The 24,068-nt window shown below is 40.2% G+C and overlaps 1 protein-coding gene across 4 annotated transcripts in view; it reads right to left on the bottom strand.

Moving 5' to 3' along the window:
• Positions 1-24,068, bottom strand: part of ATP11B (ATPase phospholipid transporting 11B (putative)) — a 358,393-nt gene that overhangs the window by 33,832 nt on the left and 300,493 nt on the right. For 2 of the 4 annotated variants that reach the window (XM_082249613.1, XM_082249612.1), the window contains exon 28: positions 23,183-23,348. In XM_082249613.1, the coding sequence (XP_082105739.1) occupies positions 23,183-23,348 (166 nt within the window). Of the gene's footprint in view, positions 1-8,520; positions 8,644-16,771; positions 16,858-23,182; positions 23,349-24,068 lie in introns of all 4 variants that reach the window. The other 2 variants (XM_082249615.1, XM_082249614.1) reach the window with 2 other exon arrangements.

Below are 24,068 nucleotides of genomic sequence, written 5' to 3'. Positions count from 1 at the left end.
TATCGGTATCGGCCGATATTTTCGTACATTAAAAAAAAAAAAAAAAATGTTTTATTATTTTTTTACAGGTACTCTTGCGGAGGGATGTGGGGGTCTAAAAGACCCCAAACCCCTCCTCTGCACTTAAAAGCATTCAAAACGCCAAGTTTGGCTGTTTTGAATGCTGTAATTTTTTTGAATTAGGCGCCAAGTACCCAGAAGTGATGTCATGACATCACTTCTGGGTTTTTACATGGAGACCCAATCAGAGCCGAATGCGGCTTTGATTGGGTCTTCTCTTTGGCGGCTATGGTACAAGCACTTTCCCGAAATATCGGCAATATTAGTCACCTTGGCTTTGCCGATAATCAGTCGATCTCTACTTAGAACCCCCAAACATTATATATTTTTTTTTAGCAGAGACCCTAGAAAATAAAATGGAGATCGATGCAATATTTTTTATCACACCGTATTTGCGCAGAGGTCTTCTAAACGCAATCCTTTTGGAAAAAATGCACTTTATTAAAAAAATAACAAAACAGTAACGTTAGCCCAATTTTTTTCTATAATGTGAAAGATAATGTTCACCGAGTAAATAGACACCCAGCATGTCATGCTTCAAAATTGCGCACGCTTGTGGAATGGCGACAAACATTGGTACTTAAAAATCCCCATAGGCGACATTTTAAAAATTTCTACAGGTTACCAGTTTAGAGTTACAGAGGAGGTCTAGGGCTCAAATTATTGCTCTCACTCAAACGATCGCGGCAATATGTGTGTTGAACACCGTTTACAAATGTGGGTGGGAATTGCATATGCGTTCGCTTCTGCGAGCGAGCTAACTGGGACAGGGCGCTTTAATTTAAATTTATTTTATTATTTTCACAGTTAAAAAAAAAAAAAAAAAATGTTGATAATTTTTATTCCTATTACAAGGAATGTAAACATCCCTTGTAATGGAAATTAGCATGACAGGACCTCCTTATTGTGAGATCTGGGGTCAAAAAGACCTCAACTACACGGAAAAAAAAAAAATAAAAAAAAAAATGGTCTCTTTAAGCCGGTTGCTAGGAGACAACGTTTGACGTCACTCCGGTCCTCCAAGACCATAGAGTCGAGTGGGGGCCATCTTGCCCTCACTCAACTTCCTGTCTGTGAGGAGATGGGACCGGACAGGACCGGTTTCCCCGCGTCCGCCGCACCGTAAGGATGATCCTGCAGCGAATCCGTCGCTGGGACCACCCTTATCTGAAAGAGGACCGCCCGCCGTTTCGAAAAATACCGGGGTTATGGCAGCTATCTGCTGCCATAGCCCCCGTATTTAGTGTCAAAATACCAACGTAAATCGACGGTGGGCGGTCGGTAAGCGGTTAAGTGACTTTGAACATGGCATGGTTATTGGTGCCAACCAGGTTGGTCGAAATATTTTAAACACTGCTGCTCTACTGGGATTTTCACACACAACCATCTCTAGGGTTTACAGAGAATGGCCTGAAAAAGAGAAAATATCCAGCGAGTGGCAGTTGAATGGAGAAAAGTGCCTTGTTGATGTTAGAGAACGGGCAAACTGGTTCAAGATGATAGGCAAGAGTAACTCAAATAACCACTCGTTGCAATCCAGGTGTGCAGATCATCTCTGAACGCACAAAACACATGAAATCTGGAAGCAGATGCGGTACAGAAGACCACACCAGGTGCCACTCCGGTCAGCTACAAAGAGGAAACTGAGGCGACAATTCGCACAGGCTCACCAAAATTGGACAAGTGAACATTGGAAAAATGTTGCCTGGTCCGACGAGTCTTGATTTCAACTCATCAGCTTCTAATGGCGCAGAGTTGCGAAATGTATTGAGACTGCGCGTTTGCCATCGCTTTCAGTTTATCCTCGGGCGCGGTTTCCGCCCAATGGAAGGCATGCTGATTCGGAGTGAGCAGCTGGGGAACATATTGTGGCTGTATATATCGGTGCTGATGTGAGCACCACTGAATGGAAGTGCCCATTTGTGCTTTTATGTACTAATGAAACATTTATTTAAACTACGACACTAGGATATCCTTTATTACTCTTGGGGTTTTTTTTCCTAACGCTATATGAGAGAGAGAAAGGGAGAGATACCTGGAGAGCCAGGGTTGGTGAACCCTTTATGTTAACACAAGATCTTCCGGTTCCAGTTAATGGTTGGAGAAATAAGAGCTGATAAATATCTGAAGGCTGGTTTTACATTGATGGTTGGTGAGTGCATTTTTGACACACATTTGGTGGAGCACTACGAGGAGGAGATAATGAGTTGTGCACATCTTTCATCACGGTGATTGGAGTCTCAAGAAGTTCTGACTTACATTGATGGGACTTAAACACTTTTGGCACGTTTCATTTTTATATATATTTATTTTTTTATTTATTTTTCTTTTAACATTTTTTCACATGGACTAACTTATGATTTACTATAGGACTACAGTAACGCCCTACTTTTGTTATTTTCACTGTTTTGAAGATTGGGTCCACCACTTAAAGGGGCAGCCGCACTTTATGTATAAGGATTTTGTTCGTGCCACACTTATCACTTTTTCAGGATTTGAGAAATCTGCAGCAACTGCGTGATGTTATATCAATATGGACCAAAATCTCTGAGGAATGTTACAAACACCTTGTTGAAGCTATGCCACGAAGAATTAAGGCAGTTCTGAAGGCAAAAGGAAGTCCAAGTCGGTACTAGCAAGGTGTACCTGATAAAGTGGCTGGTAAGTAAAGGCTGCAACAGGGCCAAATATTAATGAACTACATTATCCCCCACAGCAGTGCATCCAGAATCAAGTAAATAGATGTTTACCATGCATAATTACGACTGAATGCTGTATATTTCTTATCTCTACCTACAGTGAAGAATCAGTGCCAATTTCTCTATAAACAGAGTAATGTAGTATCAATAAAATAGTATCAATAAGAATAGTCAAATATAAAAAGTCAACGCTACTTTCTCAATGAGTGAAGACTCAATATAAAAAATACCTAATAGGTATATATGTTTTCAATGTGTTGGAATTGTATAAAATGCCAAAATGAATAGTAGATGTGTGGTATATATCCCAAAATAAACAAAAGATGGCAAAGGTAAACTGGTAAATATGAAGTGGACAGGTTCTTAAAGCATCATATACATAAAAATTATCTTGAGTCTTCACTCATTGAGAAAGTAGCGTTGACTTTTTATATTTGACTATTCTTAATGATACGATTTTATTGATACTACATTACTCTGCTAATAGAGAAATTAGCGCCGATGCTTTCTTTATTATATTTAGCATGTGGTGACACTACAAAATTGGCTGCTTATTTTGATGTTTCATTTATGTCGGGGTTATTGGGGGTTGATTAAAATAATAATAGGTAAAAGGAAAATGATTTTAAAAGCCATGTATTCATATTATGCATAAGAGATTCAGAATGGTGCTGCATGGCGTCCATCTTGTTTTTAAGGAGAAATAGAGTTCATATATGTATTCTAACAAAATGTCTCTCACAGGCTTACAAAGGGTCTATGGTTTCAACAGAGATCTTTGTATTTCTATGTAATCGTAAATAAGGCAATACATACATCTTGTCAGATAAGAATCAATTGGTGAGACATCGTACTAGTCACTCATGGCTAGTCTGGCCTGTAATCTTATCTGTATATAACAATTAACAATATAGTCAGTATATTTCTTTTAAAGGATTATTTAAAAATAAGTTTTAGAAAACATCATATGTAAGATGTATATTAACGATAATACATTGTATTCTTATTAATATAGAAGTGTGAACTTGATACTTATACAATATTAGATATATAATATATATATATATATATATATATATATATATATATATATATATATATATATATATATATAAGTATACTTTTCTATGATGTGTAAGGACTTGTGCGTCTTAAAAACCAATTACTTCATTTTAAAGGTATGTGGTAGGAGTGTTTATATAAGCGTTGTTTTAGAATAGACTAAGTAATAGATCTTCCAACCTAGACTAGATTTCTGACAGTCTTTGGCATAGTCAAATAAGTAATTGCTTTTCACTAGCCGACAGGTCAGAGGTCATGAGATAAGAAGGATGGGTAATTGTTTCAAATTATGTTAAATACAAAATCTAATGAACGGTACGATACTGCCCTCTGGAGGCGAAATACCAGGTGCAGTCTTGAGATAATTTCAGATTTCCATATAAAAATATTATATTGTGTTAAATAATATAATTATTGGAATGGCATTACTTGCCCAGGTGAATGATGGAGATACAGGTGGACATTTATGTATGTACTGGGAGTCTGGACAAAGTTTTATGTTGTGTTTTATGATTAATCTTACATATAGAGGAATCATCCTTAATTTTATTATCCAAGGTATAGGGTTAATTATTTAAAGAGGTGTGTCTCTGACCTCACCAGTTTAGGTATAGAATATCCCGACCAATTGGGGTAATGTTTCATCCCTCTGGGTTTTACTTATGGTAATTTTTATAGCTCTTTGTTCTTACCATATAAAAGACCAACCCAGATGAGAGATGACACACATTACACTACTGACAACACACCTCACACTTACACCACACACGCTATTACATTTTTCAATAGACTCATCCAGACATACTCCCTGGTCCATTATTCATCTGAAACTTGGAGGAAACTCCTCCCTCACTGGCATCCATCTTAGGACTCTTAGCGGCCATCTTAAGTGTGGTAATTATGCCTTGCTATGTTATTTGATTTTATTCAACAATTGTTTATTCCTTCCTTATGTTTTATATTGCATACTTAAGGGTAATAAGATTACAATCCCAGCCGTATAATCCATAGTAGATTTTTTCTCTAAATAGCTGATTTTTGTTTTTATACATTTTTATTAATATCAGATTTAGTGCATTATTTGCAATTTTAAGTCTTCCGTTTTGCATGGCTTATTCTCATTTCATCTGCAGTGGAATGACTTTGGCTATGTGATTACGCAGACCATTGTAGTCTGTTTATATAGAACATTAATTTATGGCTTATACTATACCTGGGAAGAAATGGTAATCTTGCTTTCGTTTTACTTTTGGTTTCACTTTATTTCACTTTGTTTCAGTTTCACTTTCATTATTGAGCTAAACATCACATTGCATTGATTATTTGAAGTTAGTATATTTTCTGAAGAGTTATCTTTTTGTGTCACTTCTTGTTTGATCATATATTGTGTTTACATGTCTGGCGAATAAATATTTTTATATATATTCCACACTGTAGACTGTACTCACTAAGATTGATTAATTTCTTTTTAAAAGCATATACCAATTAAAAAGAATTCTCGACATTGATTTATGGCAATAGGTGAAGACTCTCCTTTTTCACAGATCTTTGCTTATTAACCATAAATAAATACACTGCTATATTCAGAGCAGTATAAATATTCTGACATAAGTACGAGCGCAAGATATTTATTATTAAATATTCTTACATTTATATACATTTGTTAAAAAATATATACGCATCCATTTTTACCCCATACGTCTCATACCCCGTTGGTAGCGCATTGACCTTCCTTTCATCACTCTACCTACAGTACTTCCTAAAATTATTACTATATGTATGCTATAAAGGCATGCTGTAGAAGACATTCCGCATCTGGAAGCCACCAGTTCCCAGCCAAATTATTTTCTTTGTTATGGTGTTACTACTATGGCTGGAGGTGGGTGACAGTCTATGGCAGGGGTGTTCAAACTTTTTTAAAGAGGGCCAGATTTGATTAAGTGAACATGTGTGAGGGCCGACCATTATGCCTGACGTTCTTCGGACCATTAAAATTATATGCAAATTAACTATTTTATGCAAAGTTTATTGCAAACGGCATACTTTTCATTTTGTCACATGGATGACAAATCTAAACAGGTGTTAAATCACTCTGCCTTTCATATCTGAAGGCCAGATGAAAAAAAAAATCCAGGAAGCTGAACTATAGGTCAGAAACATTGTAAAGTACATTACATATTGTTGGTAATAAAGGTTGTCTGTCAACTTTTAAGTTCAAAAAATATAAACAGGAACATAACACCAAGTATACAGGTTGTGTCCAAATATATTTATAACTGATTTAGACCAACTGACATTAACTGAGATTTTACAATGTATTCATCTCAATTTGGAGCATGCGTCAGACTCTGGGGGAAAGGAGGACCAAAACGAGGCTTGAACCGCTATAGAGGCGATGGTGGTGAGCGGCATGTGCGGTGACCCAATGCAGGGGAGCGTGAGGAGTGCCTGCTTCTCATATGGTTGTCCTGACAACTTTTCAATGTTCAATTTACTACATTGGCATCATTCATGACTATTATGCTGCCATCATTAATCATCATTGGTGGGTTCATACAGCGCTTATAAGTCTTTAACTCTTGTGTGACTGATACTTAACATCCCTCCTGGTGTGTTTTGTTCCCACACAGCTGGTACTTGACCCCCAGGTGTTATGCCAATTATCATGGAGGGGGCGCTGGTCCTGAGATCCCAGGGGTCCTAAGCAGCGCTCAGGGATTCACAGGGGCCACAATAGATTTTTCCAAATTACCTGTGGGGCTGTATTAAAGCAGCCCACAGGCCGGACTTTGAACATTCCAGGTCTATGGCTTTGCTAACACATGGGGGCCTCTGCTACTTACTGCCTGTGGACATCAGCACAATGTAAAAATCATAAAAATATAAGACACTTGTAAATGGCAAAGAGCGCCTAAATAAAATGCTTGTGACATGGAATCCTTAGAATGTAGATACAGCTAACTTTTTGCAGGTCTTCTATAGATGACAGTTCTTATAGAAGATCTAAAGATAACAGGTTTTTCTTCCAGATTTTAGAGTTACATGAGTTTCAAAGACTCTAGCATGCTAGAATATTTTTTCCACCCATTGCTACAGAATGTCATCATGTAGAAGATCTAATCAATCAACTTTTTCACTGCGGAGGAACGCATAAAAAAATATTTCAAATGTCAGGGAGCTCGCGCATAAAATGTACAGTAATCCCCCGCTCCATCGCGGTTCAGTTTTTGCGGTCCCGGTAATTTGCGGTTTTTTTTTTGTAATGTTATTTTACTATATAAATCATTAAAAATGAAATATTTGTGTTTTACATAGCTCTTGCTCTGTCTCTTAGTATCTTTTATGTGTTTAAATGAGTTTCTATTGTTTTAAAAGTGTGTTTAAAGACCTTAAAATGCTTTTACACGTACAGTGACAGTAAAAAAAACATGCCTACAATGCATTTTAATAGGGTTTTTCTATTTCGCGGAATTTCACTTTTCGCGGCTGGGTCCGGAACGTAACCCCCGCAATGGAGGGGGGTTTACTGTATAACATTATCAGCAAGTTGTAAATACACTGTGTAATTTTAAAACAAAATAAATACTATAGTGTATCTAGACTTGTGACATTTTTTTTTTTTAAACACGCCTTGGCTCTATAGAAGAAATTTATTTTCAGTAATGAGTATAAACAAAATAGCCAGAAAAGAACAGCAGACAGTAAAAACTGTAGTACTGTCTTACAATAGAGGTCAGTGAGAGAGGGACCCCTTAACTTTGGTGATCAAGATAGTGCTCTCTTACATTGGTGTTCATCGATAAGAATGTCAACCTTACAAGCTAAAAAGATTATTGGTGTCAAGGGTTACTTATCAGAAGGAAGAGAGGAGAGACTACTGGTCTTACCATTAACCTTGCCAGGCCCCAGAACTATGCAGGCACCATCGCATGAAGCAAGGGGTCAATTTGACATGGCTCACTACTCAAGGAACCCAAAGCAACCTCTTGAGGAACCCTTGTGTTCCACAGAACCCTGGTTAAGAATGGTTGCTTTATTTGATGGATTCCTTTAGTTGGTACAAACAGGATAGACAATAAATCAAGCCAGAATTAGTGTGCTCCACACACATTAGCATATTATCAGAATGTTTTCTTTTGTTGGTATTTTGGCTGCCTGCTGAGGTATAAAGAAGTGATATTTAACACAATGACTCATCTAGACAGATTTAACAGGGCTGGACAAATTCTAGTAATCAAACAGGACTCTAAAAAATATGAATAAAAACATTAGTCCTCTGAATCTATTCCACTGATGTCAATGGAAGCATGTTTATTGGCTCCAAACATGGCCTGCTGGCTTCTAGACGAACAGTTCCTGAATTTTTAATTCATTTGTCCATCCCCATTATTAAAAGATATCAAGATATAAGAAAAGGTGCACAAAATGTTTTTTTTTTTTTTTTTAACTAGCATTATTGAGGTGTCAAAAACCATGGAATAGTGTTAGTTTGACATGCTGTCTGTTCTAGATGTGAAAGCACATAATGTGGGTTAAGGCACACGTCCACTAATGGATGAATTCACAAACACTTATAGAATGTTTTCTAGAGTGATAACATGTGTGGCATAAACATGACTCTTTAATGACAAATACATGCCACCATTTCACGGGCAGTACCACAAGTGACTACACATCACATTGCAGTTTAGAGTACTACCTAGTCTGCTCAAGTGCTCTGTTGGTTTGAGGCATCTGCTAGCAATTGCCTATTGTCCGACCCTCTGTGCTCGCTTTCAGTAAAGTCAAATGCTGAGCTGACTGAACCCTTATCCTCTTCCATCTAGAGGGACAAAAAAGTAATACAGCTAGTAAAATAACAGCCATTACATGGAATTGTTGGAAAAAAAAACAATTGATATCACCTACATATCTATTCACATATAACTGCAGATATAAATCTTTCATTAAAGGCAAGCTGACGTACGTTGACTTTGTTTTCCATTTTGCATTCCCAAACCTGCCATACTGCTTTGTGGGTATTCACAAAGAAAGTCAAACCACAACCATCATATCATGAATTAATCCAACAGAGCAAAGGTAATTAAATTCAAAACATAGTGGTGGGATATGGGGGCAGGTTTGAGAAACACTGATTTAAGGTAAGAGAACGTACTAGGAAGCAGGAATTACTGTGTGGTTTCCACGTTGTAACAGCAAATGATCTCCGTGGAAACCATAGGCTTAGTATAAATGTCTGCTGTGACATTAAAGATCGCAGAGATGCCTTTGTGGTGCACCGTACTCCTTAACAGCATACACGTATAGGAAGCCTGCAGTTACTCGATGTGGTCACCATGCAGTAAACGCCTCCAAAGTTGGCTGCACACATCTACATGTACAGGTCCCTCTCAAAAAATTAGCATATTGTGATAAAGTTCATTATTTTCTGTAATGTACTGATAAACATTAGACTTTCATATATTTTAGATTCATTACACACAACTGAAGTAGTGCAAGCCTTTTATTGTTTTAATATTGATGATTTTGGCATACAGCTCATAAAAAACCAAAATTCCTATCTCAAAAAATTAGCATATCATGAAAAGGTTCTCTAAACGAGCTATTAACCTAATCATCTGAATCAACTAATTAACTCTAAACACCTGCAAAAGATTCCTGAGGCTTTTAAAAACTCCCAGCCTGGTTCATTACTCAAAACCGCAATCATGGGTAAGACTGCCGACCTGACTGCTGTCCAGAAGGCCATCATTGACACCCTCAAGCAAGAGGGTAAGACACAGAAAGAAATTTCTGAACGAATAGGCTGTTCCCAGAGTGCTGTATCAAGGCACCTCTGTGGGAAGGAAAAAGTGTGGCAGAAAACGCTGCACAACGAGAAGAGGTGACCGGACCCTGAGGAAGATTGTGGAGAAGGACCGATTCCAGACCTTGGGGGACCTGCGGAAGCAGCGGACGGAGTCTGGAGTAGAAACATCTAGAGCCACCGTGTACAGACGTGTGCAGGAAATGGGCTACAGGTGCCGCATTCCCCAGGTCAAGCCACTTTTGAACCAGAAACAGCGGCAGAAGCGCCTGACCTGGGCTACAGAGAAGCAGCACTGGACTGTTGCTCAGTGGTCCAAAGTACTTTTTTCGGATGAAAGCAAATTTTGCATCTCATTCGGAAATCAAGGTGCCAGAGTCTGGAGGAAGACTGGGGAGAGGGAAATGCCAAAATGCCTGAAGTCGTGTCAAGTACCCACAGTCAGTAATGGTCTGGGGTGCCATGTCAGCTGCTGGTGTTGGTCCACTGTGTTTTATCAAGGGCAGGGTCAATGCAGCTAGCTATCAGGAGATTTTGAAGCACTTCATGCTTCCATCTGCTGAAAAGCTTTATGGAGATGAAGATTTCATTTTTCAGCACGACCTGGCACCTGCTCACAGTGCCAAAACCACTGGTAAATGGTTTACTGTCCATGGTATTACTGTGCTCAATTGGCCTGCCAACTCTCCTGACCTGAACCCCATAGAGAATCTGTGGGATGTTGTGAAGAGAAAGTTGAGAGACGCAAGACCCAACACTCTGGATGAGCTCAAGGCCGCTATCGAAGCATCCTGGGCCTCCATAACACCTCAGCAGTGCCACAGGCTGATTGCCTCCATGCCACGCCGCATTGAAGCAGTCATTTCTGCAAAAGGATTCCCGACCAAGTATTGAGTGCATAACTGAACATAATTATTTGAAGGTTGACTTTTTTTGTATTAAAAACACTTTTCTTTTATTGGTCGGATGAAATATGCTAATTTTTTGAGATAGGAATTTTGGTTTTTCATGAGCTGTATGCCAAAATCATCAATATTAAAACAATAAAAGGCTTGCACTACTTCAGTTGTGTGTAATGAATCTAAAATATATGAAAGTCTAATGTTTATCAGTACATTACAGAAAATAATGAACTTTATCACAATATGCTAGTTTTTTGAGAGGGACCTGTATAAACACAATGGTGTCAGGGCTTCATAAAGCCATTTTCTAAAGAAAAAAAGAAAAACAAAATACTACTTTTAACACACTAGGAGGCATCCACTTTCAAAAAAATGAAAAAAGTTCCACAAAGCATGTTTCCTAACGTTTTGTTAGCTTTAAAACGCTAGTATGACATGCAAATATTTCTCAAGAAACCATCATGAGGGGGGGAAAAAAACAAGCCTACCTGCATGGAGACTGTTTTTGTTAACAAAATTTGCTTCTAAGCATGAAAAATTGATACTGCATCATTTTTCATGTCACAGATAAAACTGCCGACAGAAGACCTGCCACACCTTTCTATTAAAGAAAGGCTGTTTCACAAACACAACCTGGAAGAATTAATTCATTACAAACCAATATGCTTAGTCAAAAAGGCAGTCCAAAGAGTGCAGTGCCCCCTAACAACCAATCAGAAATAATCTCTTGATGCGATGTCTACGCTTTTTGTACACCAAATCTGCTCTTTGTGGTGCCCTTTTGAATAATGTCTACATGTAGACATTGAGTTTCATTATGGAGGTGCATGCTCAACATGATCAATACACAAAGGATTGAAACTTTAATTCAGGAGAAACATTTACTAACGGTTTCTGCAGTTTTGCTGCACTCGTTCCTAATTGCACTTTAATTGTGAAAAGCAGAAAATGCAATAGTGGAGACCATTTAAACACCACATAAGATATGGTTGTGCTTTGCATTTTCAGAGTCTACCAAAGAATTTTAAAAGCCTGCTTGAACCTAATGTATTTATTACAGTAAAGCAGTCCGGTTCATATAAAAGTAACCTTCTCTTTTTACCCCGCTATGTGCTGGTGTTGTGCTAAAAGCACGCAGGAGGGTTGGACTGCGTGTCTTACACAATGTAGCAGCCTGGGTTTTCAGTGGTGCGAAAAGCCCCGCCTGCACAATGCTCCAATTAAAAGCAATCACACTCCCTAAAAGCAGCTCTGTTCATTGGAGCAGTGTGCAATGGGTGTCAGACCACTAGAAACCTGCACCCCTGAATTGTGTGTGAGCATTAAAAAAAAAAAAAGCCACAAGCATATTACTTCCAACACAGCCTGAACACGTTACAGTAAAAAATACAGAAGGTTCAATAGGGTTTTTATAATTATTAATGTATAGCTATGCAGTAGGTGTTTTTTTTTTTCTTCCTCTAGAGACTTTATGATATTCAGTCATGTACTAAGCTGCTCTAGAATACAATCCAAAAGTAACCACACACTGATGGCAAGAAGGGAAATTATTTAGACACAAGGTTATCCCCGTCTTATTCGACTTTTAAGTGCTAGGATGTGAGTTAAAGCCTGTCTCAAAAGTGTTTGCTAATTTTCCAGATGGATACATGTTGTCATTTTCATTTACTAATCGCCATACAAAGGACTGTGATAAAAAAAAAAAAAAAACAAACCCTACATCGCCAACCAAAGTGTACAGGGACAACTTTTCTCTCATCTCATTTTTGTACAGTGGATTATTTCTATAGGCAATTATGTTTACATGGGCAGCTAGGCATCATTGTATAGTGATAGTATTCCTATTTAACAGTACAATTGCAACAACTTATTTCCAAGCACGGATTTTTTATTTTTTTTCAATATAAATGGGGCTTAGTGAATAGCCCAACAAGGTTAAAATGGACGCTTACTTAAAACAATTTCCAAGCAGAATGAATCTAAACACCTAAAGCTTTTTAGTTTTTGGAGTAGGGAATGGTTTTCAAGCCTGAAAAAAGTTTTGTTGCGGTCTGTCACAGGGGAGAAAGACCATCTCTATTTGTTTAATCATGAATTCTGTATTGTCACTGAAGCAGGAACAGAGTGGAAGATTTTCAATACGGTCACTTCACTTCCTAAAGTTCTGGCTTTAGGTATAATATTGGTATTTGCTATTTATACAAGTTGTAAAAAAAAAAAAAAAAAAAAAAAAAAAAACAAAAACTTTCTATACTGCTGGTTTTCATAACTGCAGTTCAGAGCACCTATAAAATAGAAAACTATTCCATTACAACTCTCTCCTCTATTGGTGACCTACACTGAACCATCTGGATTTTATACACTGTGGCCTAGCTCTTAAAACATAAAGGAGTTTTCAACATCAAAAACTAATCTCTGCAAAAACGGACCTGGCATACAGGTTATGAGCCCCGGTTCACACTACTGCGTGTGCGGGGTTCGCATGTCATGTCGGAGCGCACTGCTCCGACATGACATGCGATCAGCTGTGCGGTGCGAGTTTAGCCATACAGTTTGTATGGCTAAATTCGCATCGCACCCGCAGCAAACACGCACAGGAGGCATTTTTGCTGCCGCATCAGGATCGGATCGCACAGAGGTTCACACTTGTGCGATCCGATCCTGTGCGAAGTGCACGATCGCACTGCGATATGCGATCAAACTGGGGGTGTCGTTAATATTACATTGACACCCCCAGCGGATCGCATATGGCAGTGTGAACTGCCGGGGGTGCGTGTGCGATGCGGGAACAGGCTGCGAATTCGCAGCCTTCCCGCATCGCATCAGTGTGAACCTAGCCTGAATGGTCTTTCAGTAACCTGGGAGACCGATCCATGCCCCAGTCAAAAGGAGTTAAGCCCTCTTTCTTAAATTAGAAGATATGCTCCAGTTTCGCAGTTTAGAAGAGTGTCACTGGCTTTATGGCAGAGCCACTCTTTGGAAATCCCCCCCCCCCCCCAAAAAAAAATTATATACACACACAAAAGTGAGTACAACCCTCATCTTTTTGTAAACATTATATCTTTTCATGTGACAACACAGAAGAAATGACACTTGGCTACAATGTAAAGTAGTGGGTGCACAGCTTGTATAACAGTGTAAATTTGCTGTCCCCTCAAAATAACTCAACACAGCCATTAATGTCTAAACTACTGGCAAGCAAAGGTTAGTACACCCCTAAATGAAAATGTCCAAATTTGACCCAAAAGGTTCAATAGTTTGTGTGGCCACCATTATTTTCCAGCACTGCCTTAACCCTCTTGGCCATGAAGTTCACCAGAGCTTCACAGGTTGCCACTGGAGTCTACTTTCACTCCTCCATGACGACATCACGGAGCTGGTGGATGTTAGAGACGTTGCGCTCCTCCACCTTCCATTTGAGGAATGCCCACAGATGCTCAATAAGGTTTAGGTCTGCAGACATGCTTGGCCAGTCCATCACCTTTACCCTCAGCTTCTTTAGCAAGGTAGTGGTCGTCTTGGAGGTGTGATTGGGGTCGTTATGTTGGAATACTGTCCTGGGTCCCAGTCTCAGAAGGGAGGGCATCATTCTCTGCTTCAGTGTCACTGTGCATGTTGGCATTCATAATTCCCCCAATGAACTGTAGCTCCCAAGTGCCGGCAGCCTCAGACCATGACACTCCCACCACCATGCTTGACTAACACCAAATGTAACACACCTGCTCCCCATTCACACCTGAAACCTTGTAACACTAACAAGTCACATGACACCAGGGAGGGAAAATGGCTAATTGGGCCCAATTTTGTTGCCAGTGCTTTAGACATTAATGGCTGTGTGTGGAGTTATTTTGAGGGGACAGCAAATGTACACTATTATACAAGCTGTACACTCACAACTTTACATTGTAGCAAAGTGTCATTTCTTCAGTGTTGTCACATGAAAAGATATAATAAAAAAAATATTTACAAAAATGTGAGGGGCGTACTCACTTCTGTTTGTGCATATTATATATATATATATATATATATATATATATATATATATATATATATATTATATATATATTTTTTTTTTTTATAAATAAAACCAATCAAATCCTCAGTTTACCATAATCAGCCCTATTTTGAATAATTCTAAAGTAAAGTTTTTTTTTTTAACCTTAATGCATTCCCTTTAAAAATCCTTTTCACTGCCAGGTCCGTATAATGACAGCGGGGGGTTTTTACAAACCACCCCCATGTATCCTGGACTCCGCTTGCCCATCAGTAGGCTCGGAACCTACATAGCAGGTGCCACTTTGTTCTTGTTGCTGACCTGGAAACCGACGTGTTTGACATCACTTCCACCACATGGGGTCCTCTTTTTTTTTTATCACATAGAGGACAAAATGTAATCATAAAAAATTAAAGTTATTTTTTTAGGCCTCTCTACCCCTACGTATACGCACGCACACGTTGGACGCTACCCATGAAAACATTGATTACGATACACCTTGCATATTGCTGCGCATGCCAGAGTGATAGCCAAATTTCTAGCACCAGACCTCCCCTGTAACAGTAAACTGATGACCTATAGGGGGCTTTTAAAGCATCACCTATGGAAAATATCGGGTACTGAAGTTTATCGCTATTTCACGGGTGCATTCAAATGTAAGTTTTGCCATGTCAGGTATCCATTTACTCAGTGCAACCTCATCTTTTAACAAAAATTGTTAACTTATTGCATTTGCGTGCCCTAAAATTACCTTGTGTATTTTTTTTACTGAAATTTTGCATTTCCTAGACCTTTGCGGGAATATCATGTGACGCCCCACCACTTGTTGTTTGGCAATAAGGACTAACGCCCGAATCGTGCAAGCTGTTTTTACAGCATTTTATATGTCTTTTCAATAAAGGAATACTATTTTTTGGATGTCATCCTGAGTGCCGACCATTCTTTCCTTATTCCACCACTTGTGCACTCCCCCCTTATTCCTTAACACTTAACCCGACTCCTCCAACAATCTAGCACTGTGCTGTATGTAGCCCTGCTCTCCTTTCTTCCTGTTCTCACGTATGACACAGGCAGCAGCAGAAGTCAAAGACTCCTAATATTTAAACTTTTTGTTAAGCTTTCTTCATTTTTTTTTGTTAGTGTCACATTTAAAAAAAATACAAAAAAAAAAAGCCTTTGTAAAATTTTGCAATACTGTGCGCCAGAACCATGACCGTGTAAAAGTTTTAAAATGGATTTCAGATTATGGATTACAATTTACACTTTTTACCGACTTTTTTTTCTTTTTTTAAATCAACGCTGATCAAATTGGAAGAACAGTGAACATTTTTGTCTATAGACTTTACAAAAAAAAAAAAAAAAATCGAGCCCCATTTGTGGATATATGTATTAGTTATGTATTATCTTTCTTCAGTAAAGATGTACTGCTGAATTACTAGGCCCATAGCTGGAAATCCATAGATGGTGCACAGGTGTGGGAGATTAAATGGTTAAAATCAGGTATAAAGTGCAGCATCTTTTTTTGTTCAAACTAGAATTCCTAACTTTGTTTCTAAACGAAGTACATCAGTCACCCACCCCAGTAGCGGCTTCAAGTTGAGATTTTTAAAATAAAAATCCTAGATTTGTACCTACTAAAATACAGCACAAACTGCATAGAACAATGAAATTTCTCTATTATACAACGTCATCCCTACTTTCAATGCGTTGCTTCCTACTGCTCTGTTGTCAAACCCACGAGTCACAATTGTGAAAAAGAAAGTACAAATAAAAATACATTTACAGTGGAATATAGTCTAAGTGTGAATGCACACTGAAAGCCCAAGCACAAAGAAATTTTATCCAAAGAAACAAACACCAATCAAAAATAAACCATAAAACACATAGCTGTCCTGCCTTCTGCAGCCTAGAATTATCTAGCATGCACCAAATATAGTTTTAATTGTACGTTTATCCTCCATCAACAAGCGCTCAAATCATGCTGAGAAAAGTAACACAACAATAGCACAGTAGGTCTGTTATCAGAGTGTCATGCTAGGGATTTTAACGCACGACATGCACTCTTATTGCAGGCTCTTGGACCTGATAAAATAAATAAATAAAAAGGAATAGCAAACCGAACAGCTGGCAGCTCTGGCTGTTAACATAATGGTACTCATGCCTCGCTCCATCTCTCTAAGTGCTGGTTAGTAGAGCCTCAGCATGCATAACAAAGAAAGTGGATGAGGAACCTCCCCTCCTACTCTACCTAATTTTGCTCAGCTGATTCCTTGCCCGTGACAGAGGCTGCAGGGCGATGAACTCGTCACTTAAAGTAACTCTGTTGGAATACATCTATAGGTGGACAGAAAAGTTATGTAACACACATCACGTCAATAAGAATTAGTCATTTCATACATGGGAGAGGAACTTCAACACATTTTAAAAGCAAGTAGTGGGAAGAAAAAAAAATCCAGTGTATTATCATGCACAGTGAAAAAACGTAAACATTGGAAATGTAATGCATTAAAAAAATAATTTTGTTTGCCATTATAGATTACTGTAGGGAACAACGTGCCTGCCACACATCTTCATTCTGAGCACCTGACCTTCCAACAAATAGAAATGTAGACTAATCAATCTATATAAAAAGGGGGTCATTAACATCCAGGGCCCTGATATTTTTATAGGTTCTTTTCATAACAAAACATTTAAGATTACAGAGTAAAAAATAAAAAACAGGCAAAAGGTATTGTTGGCATGTACATACGTCAAAACTTTATTTTGTTAGATTACAGTTCACTTGTTTTTCTTTCTTTTTAATGTATTGGCTTGAATTACTGACATTTATATTTAACAAAAGCATTTAAAATCATGCTAGACATTTGAAAACAATTAGTATGAAGATATTGCACTGCCAAGCCAACCATATAAGTAACAATATCCAGAGTTCGGCTTTCGGACTATTTGTCAAGTTTAAAATAGTTCATATTGCTGGATTAAGGAAATATTTACATAGTGCAATTAGGCTAACATTACCCTTAAAAATGAATCTAAAAACATATTTAATGCTGTATTAAAATTGCCACAAAAACTCCAGTCTTCAACTGTAATTCTAATATCTTCCCCAAACCAAAACCCCCTTTACAGGCAGTCTGGAAACATCCCCTACAGACCTTGTACCTTTAGTCCTCCTAGGGCCAATCTGCTTTGCTTTCAGCACTTTTCCATAGAGTTTTATAAGTCTTAGTGGAGAATTATTAGAACACTGCTGTGTTGGAATGTGGATAGAGGCAATTGTACTAGAGGTTTTAAACCCAAAAACAAAAAAATTTAATATATTGCAGCTTACCAGACCTTAAATTTGGTGGCTGCATTAATTTTATTTCTTAGGCTTTTTATCCCCCCTTTATAACCCGGTGATCCCACCAGTACCACACTTCCCGTCTGGTTGTCTGCACTCTACTGGAGAAACAATGATACTTTTGGACAGCAACATTGCCAATCTGGAGAGGGTGGTGTTGGATGCATGAGGAGATTTAGATGGACTTTAAGTTACTAACAAATTAAAGGAGAGCTCAAGCCAACACATTTTAGGCAGTTGTAGCAACGTTTTTTTTTTTTTTTTTTACGTGTGGCACTGTGGAATTTTATATAAATGAATAAAAGCTGACAAGTGTAAGCACCCCTAAAAGTTTTAAATTGTTTGTCTCAACCCTCTAGCTGACACTTTCAGGACAGACTGGACTGTTAAAGTTATAAAATAACAGACTTACTATCTGGGTTACAAGGTGAAAAGAGGAAAAAAGCCCCCCCCCCCCGCAAAAAAAAAAAAGGTTGTCGTCTTACCGTAAAATACTTTTCTCCGATGTTCGACGGACACAGCTCCATATCTTCTTTGACACTTGGGTTATGCTGCTCTCCATAGGAGTAGGACTAGGCGGAAACAAATTTGACTACGCCCCTAGGGCAGTCCTAGGGGTTTACCTCCCACTTCCTGCTATAGGACTTCAGTTTGTAACAAGCAGTGTCAGAAGAATACATAACCCAACTCAGACGGGTGGGTGGGTGCTGTGTCCGTCAATGATCAGAGAAAAGGATTTTACGGTAGGACAAAAATCCAGTTTTCCATTTCGTTCATTGATGGACACAGCTCCATATCTTCTTTAAACCTTGGGATGTCCCAAAGCAGTGTCAACATGAGGGGTGGGAAAAACACAGCAATGCATATAATTCCCAAAAAGGGGTAACCCTAGCCAACCAGGTAAACCAGGACCTCAACCAGGAACAACTGGAGCTAACCAACCAGAAAGAACAAACCCTTAAGAGGCAGGAACCTCTGCAACAGCAGCCAGCAAAACTTTGCAGCCGAACGCAGCATTCGCAGATGCGAGTACATCCACCATGTAAAACTTGGTGAATGTATGCACAGAAGACCATGTGGCCACCTTGTACACATGAACCACAGACACCTGATGACGGAAGGCCCAGGAGGCACGCCAGGTACAACCTGATTGCCCGAACCATATCCAGGGAACGCAAAGCAATTTCTGTAGGATGTGTCGGCTTAAGGCACACGGAAGGCAACACAAAGTCTTCACTCAAGTGCAAACCCAAGACGACCTTTGGAAGGAACGACCGACAGGGACGTAGCACCACTTTGTCCCTGTGAACCACCAGAAAAGGTGACTGATAGGACAACGCAGCCAGTTCCGACACCCTGCGTGCAGAAGTAATAGCCACCAAAAAGAGCTACCTTCTGTGACAAGAGTAAGCAGAGGAAGTTCATGAATATTTCCAAAAGGCGGTCTTTGAAGAACGGACAGTACCAAATTGAGGTCCCACAGAGGTACCAGAGACCTTACCGGAGGAGTCAAGTGGCGAACCACCTGAACAAAAAAGTGAACCAAAGAATTAGCAGCCAATGGGGGTTGGAAAAAAAATTGAAAAGGCAGAAATCTGGCCCTTGATGGTGCCCAGAGCCAAACGTTGATCTACACCTTGTTGTAGAAACTCCAGCGAACAGGACACCGAAAAGAAACGGTGAAAAACCCCCCCTCCAAACACAATAATAAATCTTTCTAGAAGTAGATTTCCTAGCTTTTAACAGTGTAAGAATCACCGAATCAGACAACCCTCTATCCTTCAGTACCTAGCTTTCAATAGCCAGGCCGTTAAAGCCAGCGACCGTAAAGCAGGATGGAAGATCGGCCCTTGAGACAAAAGATCTTCTCTGAGAGGGAGTCTCCAAGGAACGGTTACCAGCCTCACAAGGCCTGCGTACCAAGACCGGCGAGATCAGTCTGGAGCCACCAGAATGACTGGAATTCATTCTGCGCAGAAGCCTCAGCAGAAGCTGTAGTGGAGGAAAAGCATGTATCAGATGATACTGACCCCAAGGGGCCACCAGAGCGTCAGCGCCGTCGGCCAAAGGATCCTGAGATCTTGCCACAAACCTCTGAACCTTCCGGTTGAGACCAGAGGCTAAAAGGTTCACATCCATAGACCCCCACCGGAGACACAGTTGTTGAAAGACTTCCAGGTGAAGAGACCATTCGCCCAGATTCAAGGCCTGCCAACTGAGGTAGTCCGCCTGCCAATTTTCCACCCCTGGAATGTGCACAGCAGAAGGGGCCAGAACATATCACTCTGCCCACTTTAGGATGCCGGCTACTTCTCTGGGCGCTAGGGCACTTTTTGTGCGCCATTGAGGATTGATATATGCAGACGGAGACTCTGCTCACAGTAAATTGTCCAGGTACCCCAGTACCGCGATCCCCCTCTGCCTAAGCAAGGCTAACACGGGGGCCAACACTTTTGTGAACACCCGAGGAGCTAAGGCGAGCCCCATGGCTAAAACCACAAATTGATAATGTTCTTCTCTCATGGCAAAACAAAGAAAATGCTGATGCCTCACATATATTGGGATATGAAGGTAAGCGTCTTTGATATCGAGAGAGACCAGAAAATCTCCTAGATGAAGGAAAGCCACCACTGTGCGAATGGACTCCATCCGAAATTTCTGAATCTGCACAAAGCGATTCAGGGCCTTGAGATCCAAGATCGGACAGACCTTGCCTTCCTTCCTGGGAACAGTAAATAGATTTGAATAAAATTCCTAAAAAACGTTCCAACTCTGGAACCGGGACAAAACTCCCTGTGATAGCATATCCTGCACCGCCCCGTAAAGGCCCTGCAGTCGATCTAGGGATAGGCGCAAGTTGGAAGGAAAGAACCTTTGCCGGAGGCAAGGACCGAAACTCGATCTTGTAACCAGACCGAATGAACTCGTGGGCTCCATTTGTCTTGAATGAGAGAGGTCCACGGGTTTGGAAAGATACGGGTGAGGGCGCCCCCTCAGGCAGTGGAGGGCTGGTTTGTGGAACTAGTGGAACCCGCTTTTGACTTACCAGCCCAGGGCCTCTTGGAACCCCCCCCCCCCCCCAGCAAAGTGACAGGTGGACTTTTGTCCCTTGTTCTGCGAGCCCGCAGGACCAAAGGGCCGTTTGTGAGCCGAGAAGAAAAGACCACATTTACGACAAGGCTCTTTGCAACCAGTGGAAGCAGAGTACTCTTACCTCCCCATAAGACCTTTAATCTCTTCCATAGAAGCTCCGAACAGGCGGACTCCTACAAAAGGGAGATCAGTGAACACCTTTTTGGAATCCTGGTCCGCAGACCAGTATTTCAGCCAAATCATGTGGCGAAGTGTCACAGCTGTTAGACAATACGCAGGCTAAAGGGGCCACATCCAGAGAGGCATCACAGATATACTGTAACCCCTGTATCAACTGATCCGCCAACTCAGGAGGATGTTGACCCCCTTTCAAATCCTGGCGCAGAAGCTTTGCACACTCCGTTAAGGTCTGGGAAACCAAGGTGATGGCAAACACCGGCCTCAGCATTGAACCTGCCACGGTGTAAAAGATCACGGACCAGATCGTCAGCTCTCTTGTCCATGGGTCTTTAAACAGACGGGAAAACCTCCATCGGAGGAAGCGTGACTTTATTCAATCTGGAAACCTGAGAATCCACCACCAGTGGAACGGTCAGTTTCTTCAAAAGGATACCTCCTAATGAAAGGTATCTCAATCATGTGTTTCAGGGATCCCCACTGACTAGCGACAATCTCGTCGAAATAGACAGAAAAGGGGAACACCTTAGACACCTTGGATGGTGGCTGCATTGGAAGAGGATTCATCCTCACTGTCAGAGCACTCAGGGTGCACGGACGCAGACCCAGAGGGTTGACTCACGTCCGCCAAATCCACCTCTGAATCTGAGGTGGCAGAGGAGACCGGTGAAAGCGTAAGGCGCTTCTTGCTAGGCCGCTTTGAAATGGCCATATCTACTTTTGACACTTATGACTGCAGGACCACCGTTATGGCTGCCAGGGAAGACTGAGACCCAGAGGGTCCTGCAGCTTCAGAGAGTGGGTCACGTGGGGACACGTGCTAAAGGGCCTCCATCCATGGTTAACCCAGAGGCCGCCTGCAATATTGCGGAAAAAAAATGCAATAAAAACTCTTAACCGTTGCAGTGGTAGTACTACAAGTCCCAGCACACCAGCTGCACTGCTATCGCAGAAAGTGAGAACTGTACCCCGCAGGGACTCCCCACGACCAACTTGGAGAAGGATGCAGAGCGCCAACCTGCTTGCCATGCGGCAATCAGAGAGAAGGAGTAAGCGCTGAAACCGCCACTAGAGGCCCAAAGCCGCATCACCGCTCCACAGGGTACAAGAAAATGGCCGCCACATTGATGTCAATGGGGAACATCCAAAAACATGGCCACCGGACTACACAAACATGGCCGCCAAATCAGCAGAACAGCCATCCACAGTAAAAGCGTGGCACCCAGGACCCCATATGGCCGCCCCAGGTACGTGTAGTCAGCCAAGGGGGCCCTAACAGGGACCCCTGCCATAAAGAGAAATTTATTGCAGCCAATATCGAAGAAAGCCTTTCTCAACCTTTTTCCAGACAAAATAACCTTCAAATAACTTTACGGTCTCAGGGAACCCCTATTAAAAATTACTATCTGGAAGTGATTAAACATGAATGTGATGGTCAGTGGGAAGAATGCTCCTTACACTTGTGGTCATTATGAAGAATTACTCCCTTACAAATGGCTAAAAAGATCAATGGTGTCAATGGGAACCTATCAGAGGCAGCCTCTGGAGGAACCCTGGTTGAGAACCCCTGATCTAAGAATTGGTCAACTGCAATATAATACATTTTTGTTTTTGGGTTTATTACTGCTTTAAAATTAGAGAATCAACTCCCCATACCAGGTGGTAAAAATGGCAAAAATTACAGTACTGGAGCAGTGTGTGACAAAACAAGTACTTACAAAAGGCAAAAAATGGCTATGCAACATATATATGTGTGTAACATTCTCTTGGCACGAACAGCATTCTGTTAATTTAATGGTTTGTCTTCTGCTTGTACTACATAGCAAACCAAATCGAACCGCCACGACTGCAACCCAAGCCTATTATATTTATTTAAATAGATAGATGAAGCAATGCTGAATACGGCTATTGAAAGACTGCATTGTGTACATCTAGAACTTACAAGAGTGGTTCACATCTTGTTCATCATTTTACAAGAAACTGAAATTCTTACTAGAACAACCTCTCAGAAAAAAGAGTCTGATGACCATGTACAGTTCTGGATACCTGTGCCTTCTCTGTACTTGTAGGATAGAGGTGTCTGAACACCACCTTCTTCATGACGTCAAGAAACAGACAAGCAGTGATGATGATGATTATGGCAAACCATGCAGATCCACTGGAGAGCAGCTGCACAAACACAAAGTACATGTCCTGTGTGTGCAAAAATGGCCTGTGGAATAGGTAGAGAAAACAAAACCTATGAGATAGGTAATCACACAATTTATATTTGCATATTACTGAGGCACAATACAATGTAAACATTTTAAGTGTACAATAAGCTCTGCAGAAATGTTCCCACATTTCATAGGATGACATGTATCCTAATGAATCTTATTTCATAATTGTCCAAGGAAAGAGCTTTATCAGATTGTCTATACTGACAATTGAAACCTGATTCTGCTCATTCTTTTAGCACATTAAAGAATAAGGGCTTGTTCATGTCACATCCACTGAGCTGCGTTTTGCACACGAATGATGAAAACAGGACACACAAAGACAATTGTTTCCTATGTGCCATGTATTCACCATACATGTGTGTTTTGTAATAAAATGTAACTCAATATACATGGTATAAACAAGCCCTTATGGTAATAATCTGATTGATTTGGATACCACATAAAGGGACAGAATTTGTTTTTTTCCCCCACTAGTATCTGTACTAGCTGGTCAGAATAGACCCTAAAAAATAAGTCATATACATTTTGATTTTCAAAATTAGGGTGCAGTTCTAAATGGCCCTAAATAATTATTATTTAGTGTAAAGACAAACCTGCAAGAGCTAATTTTATGGGTGCAAGAAATTACCAATGAATGCTGTCCACTGAACCAACTCTTCAGTGATCAAAAGGTCCATTTAGTGCGTGGATTTTTTAAAATATACAATTATATT

The sequence above is a fragment of the Pelophylax lessonae genome, assembly GCF_965119305.1.
Source record: "Pelophylax lessonae genome assembly, chromosome: 3".
NCBI classification, from domain to species: Eukaryota; Metazoa; Chordata; class Amphibia; order Anura; family Ranidae; genus Pelophylax; species Pelophylax lessonae.
Note: the sequence above shows the minus strand (reverse complement) of the source record. Positions and strands in the feature narration are given on the sequence as shown.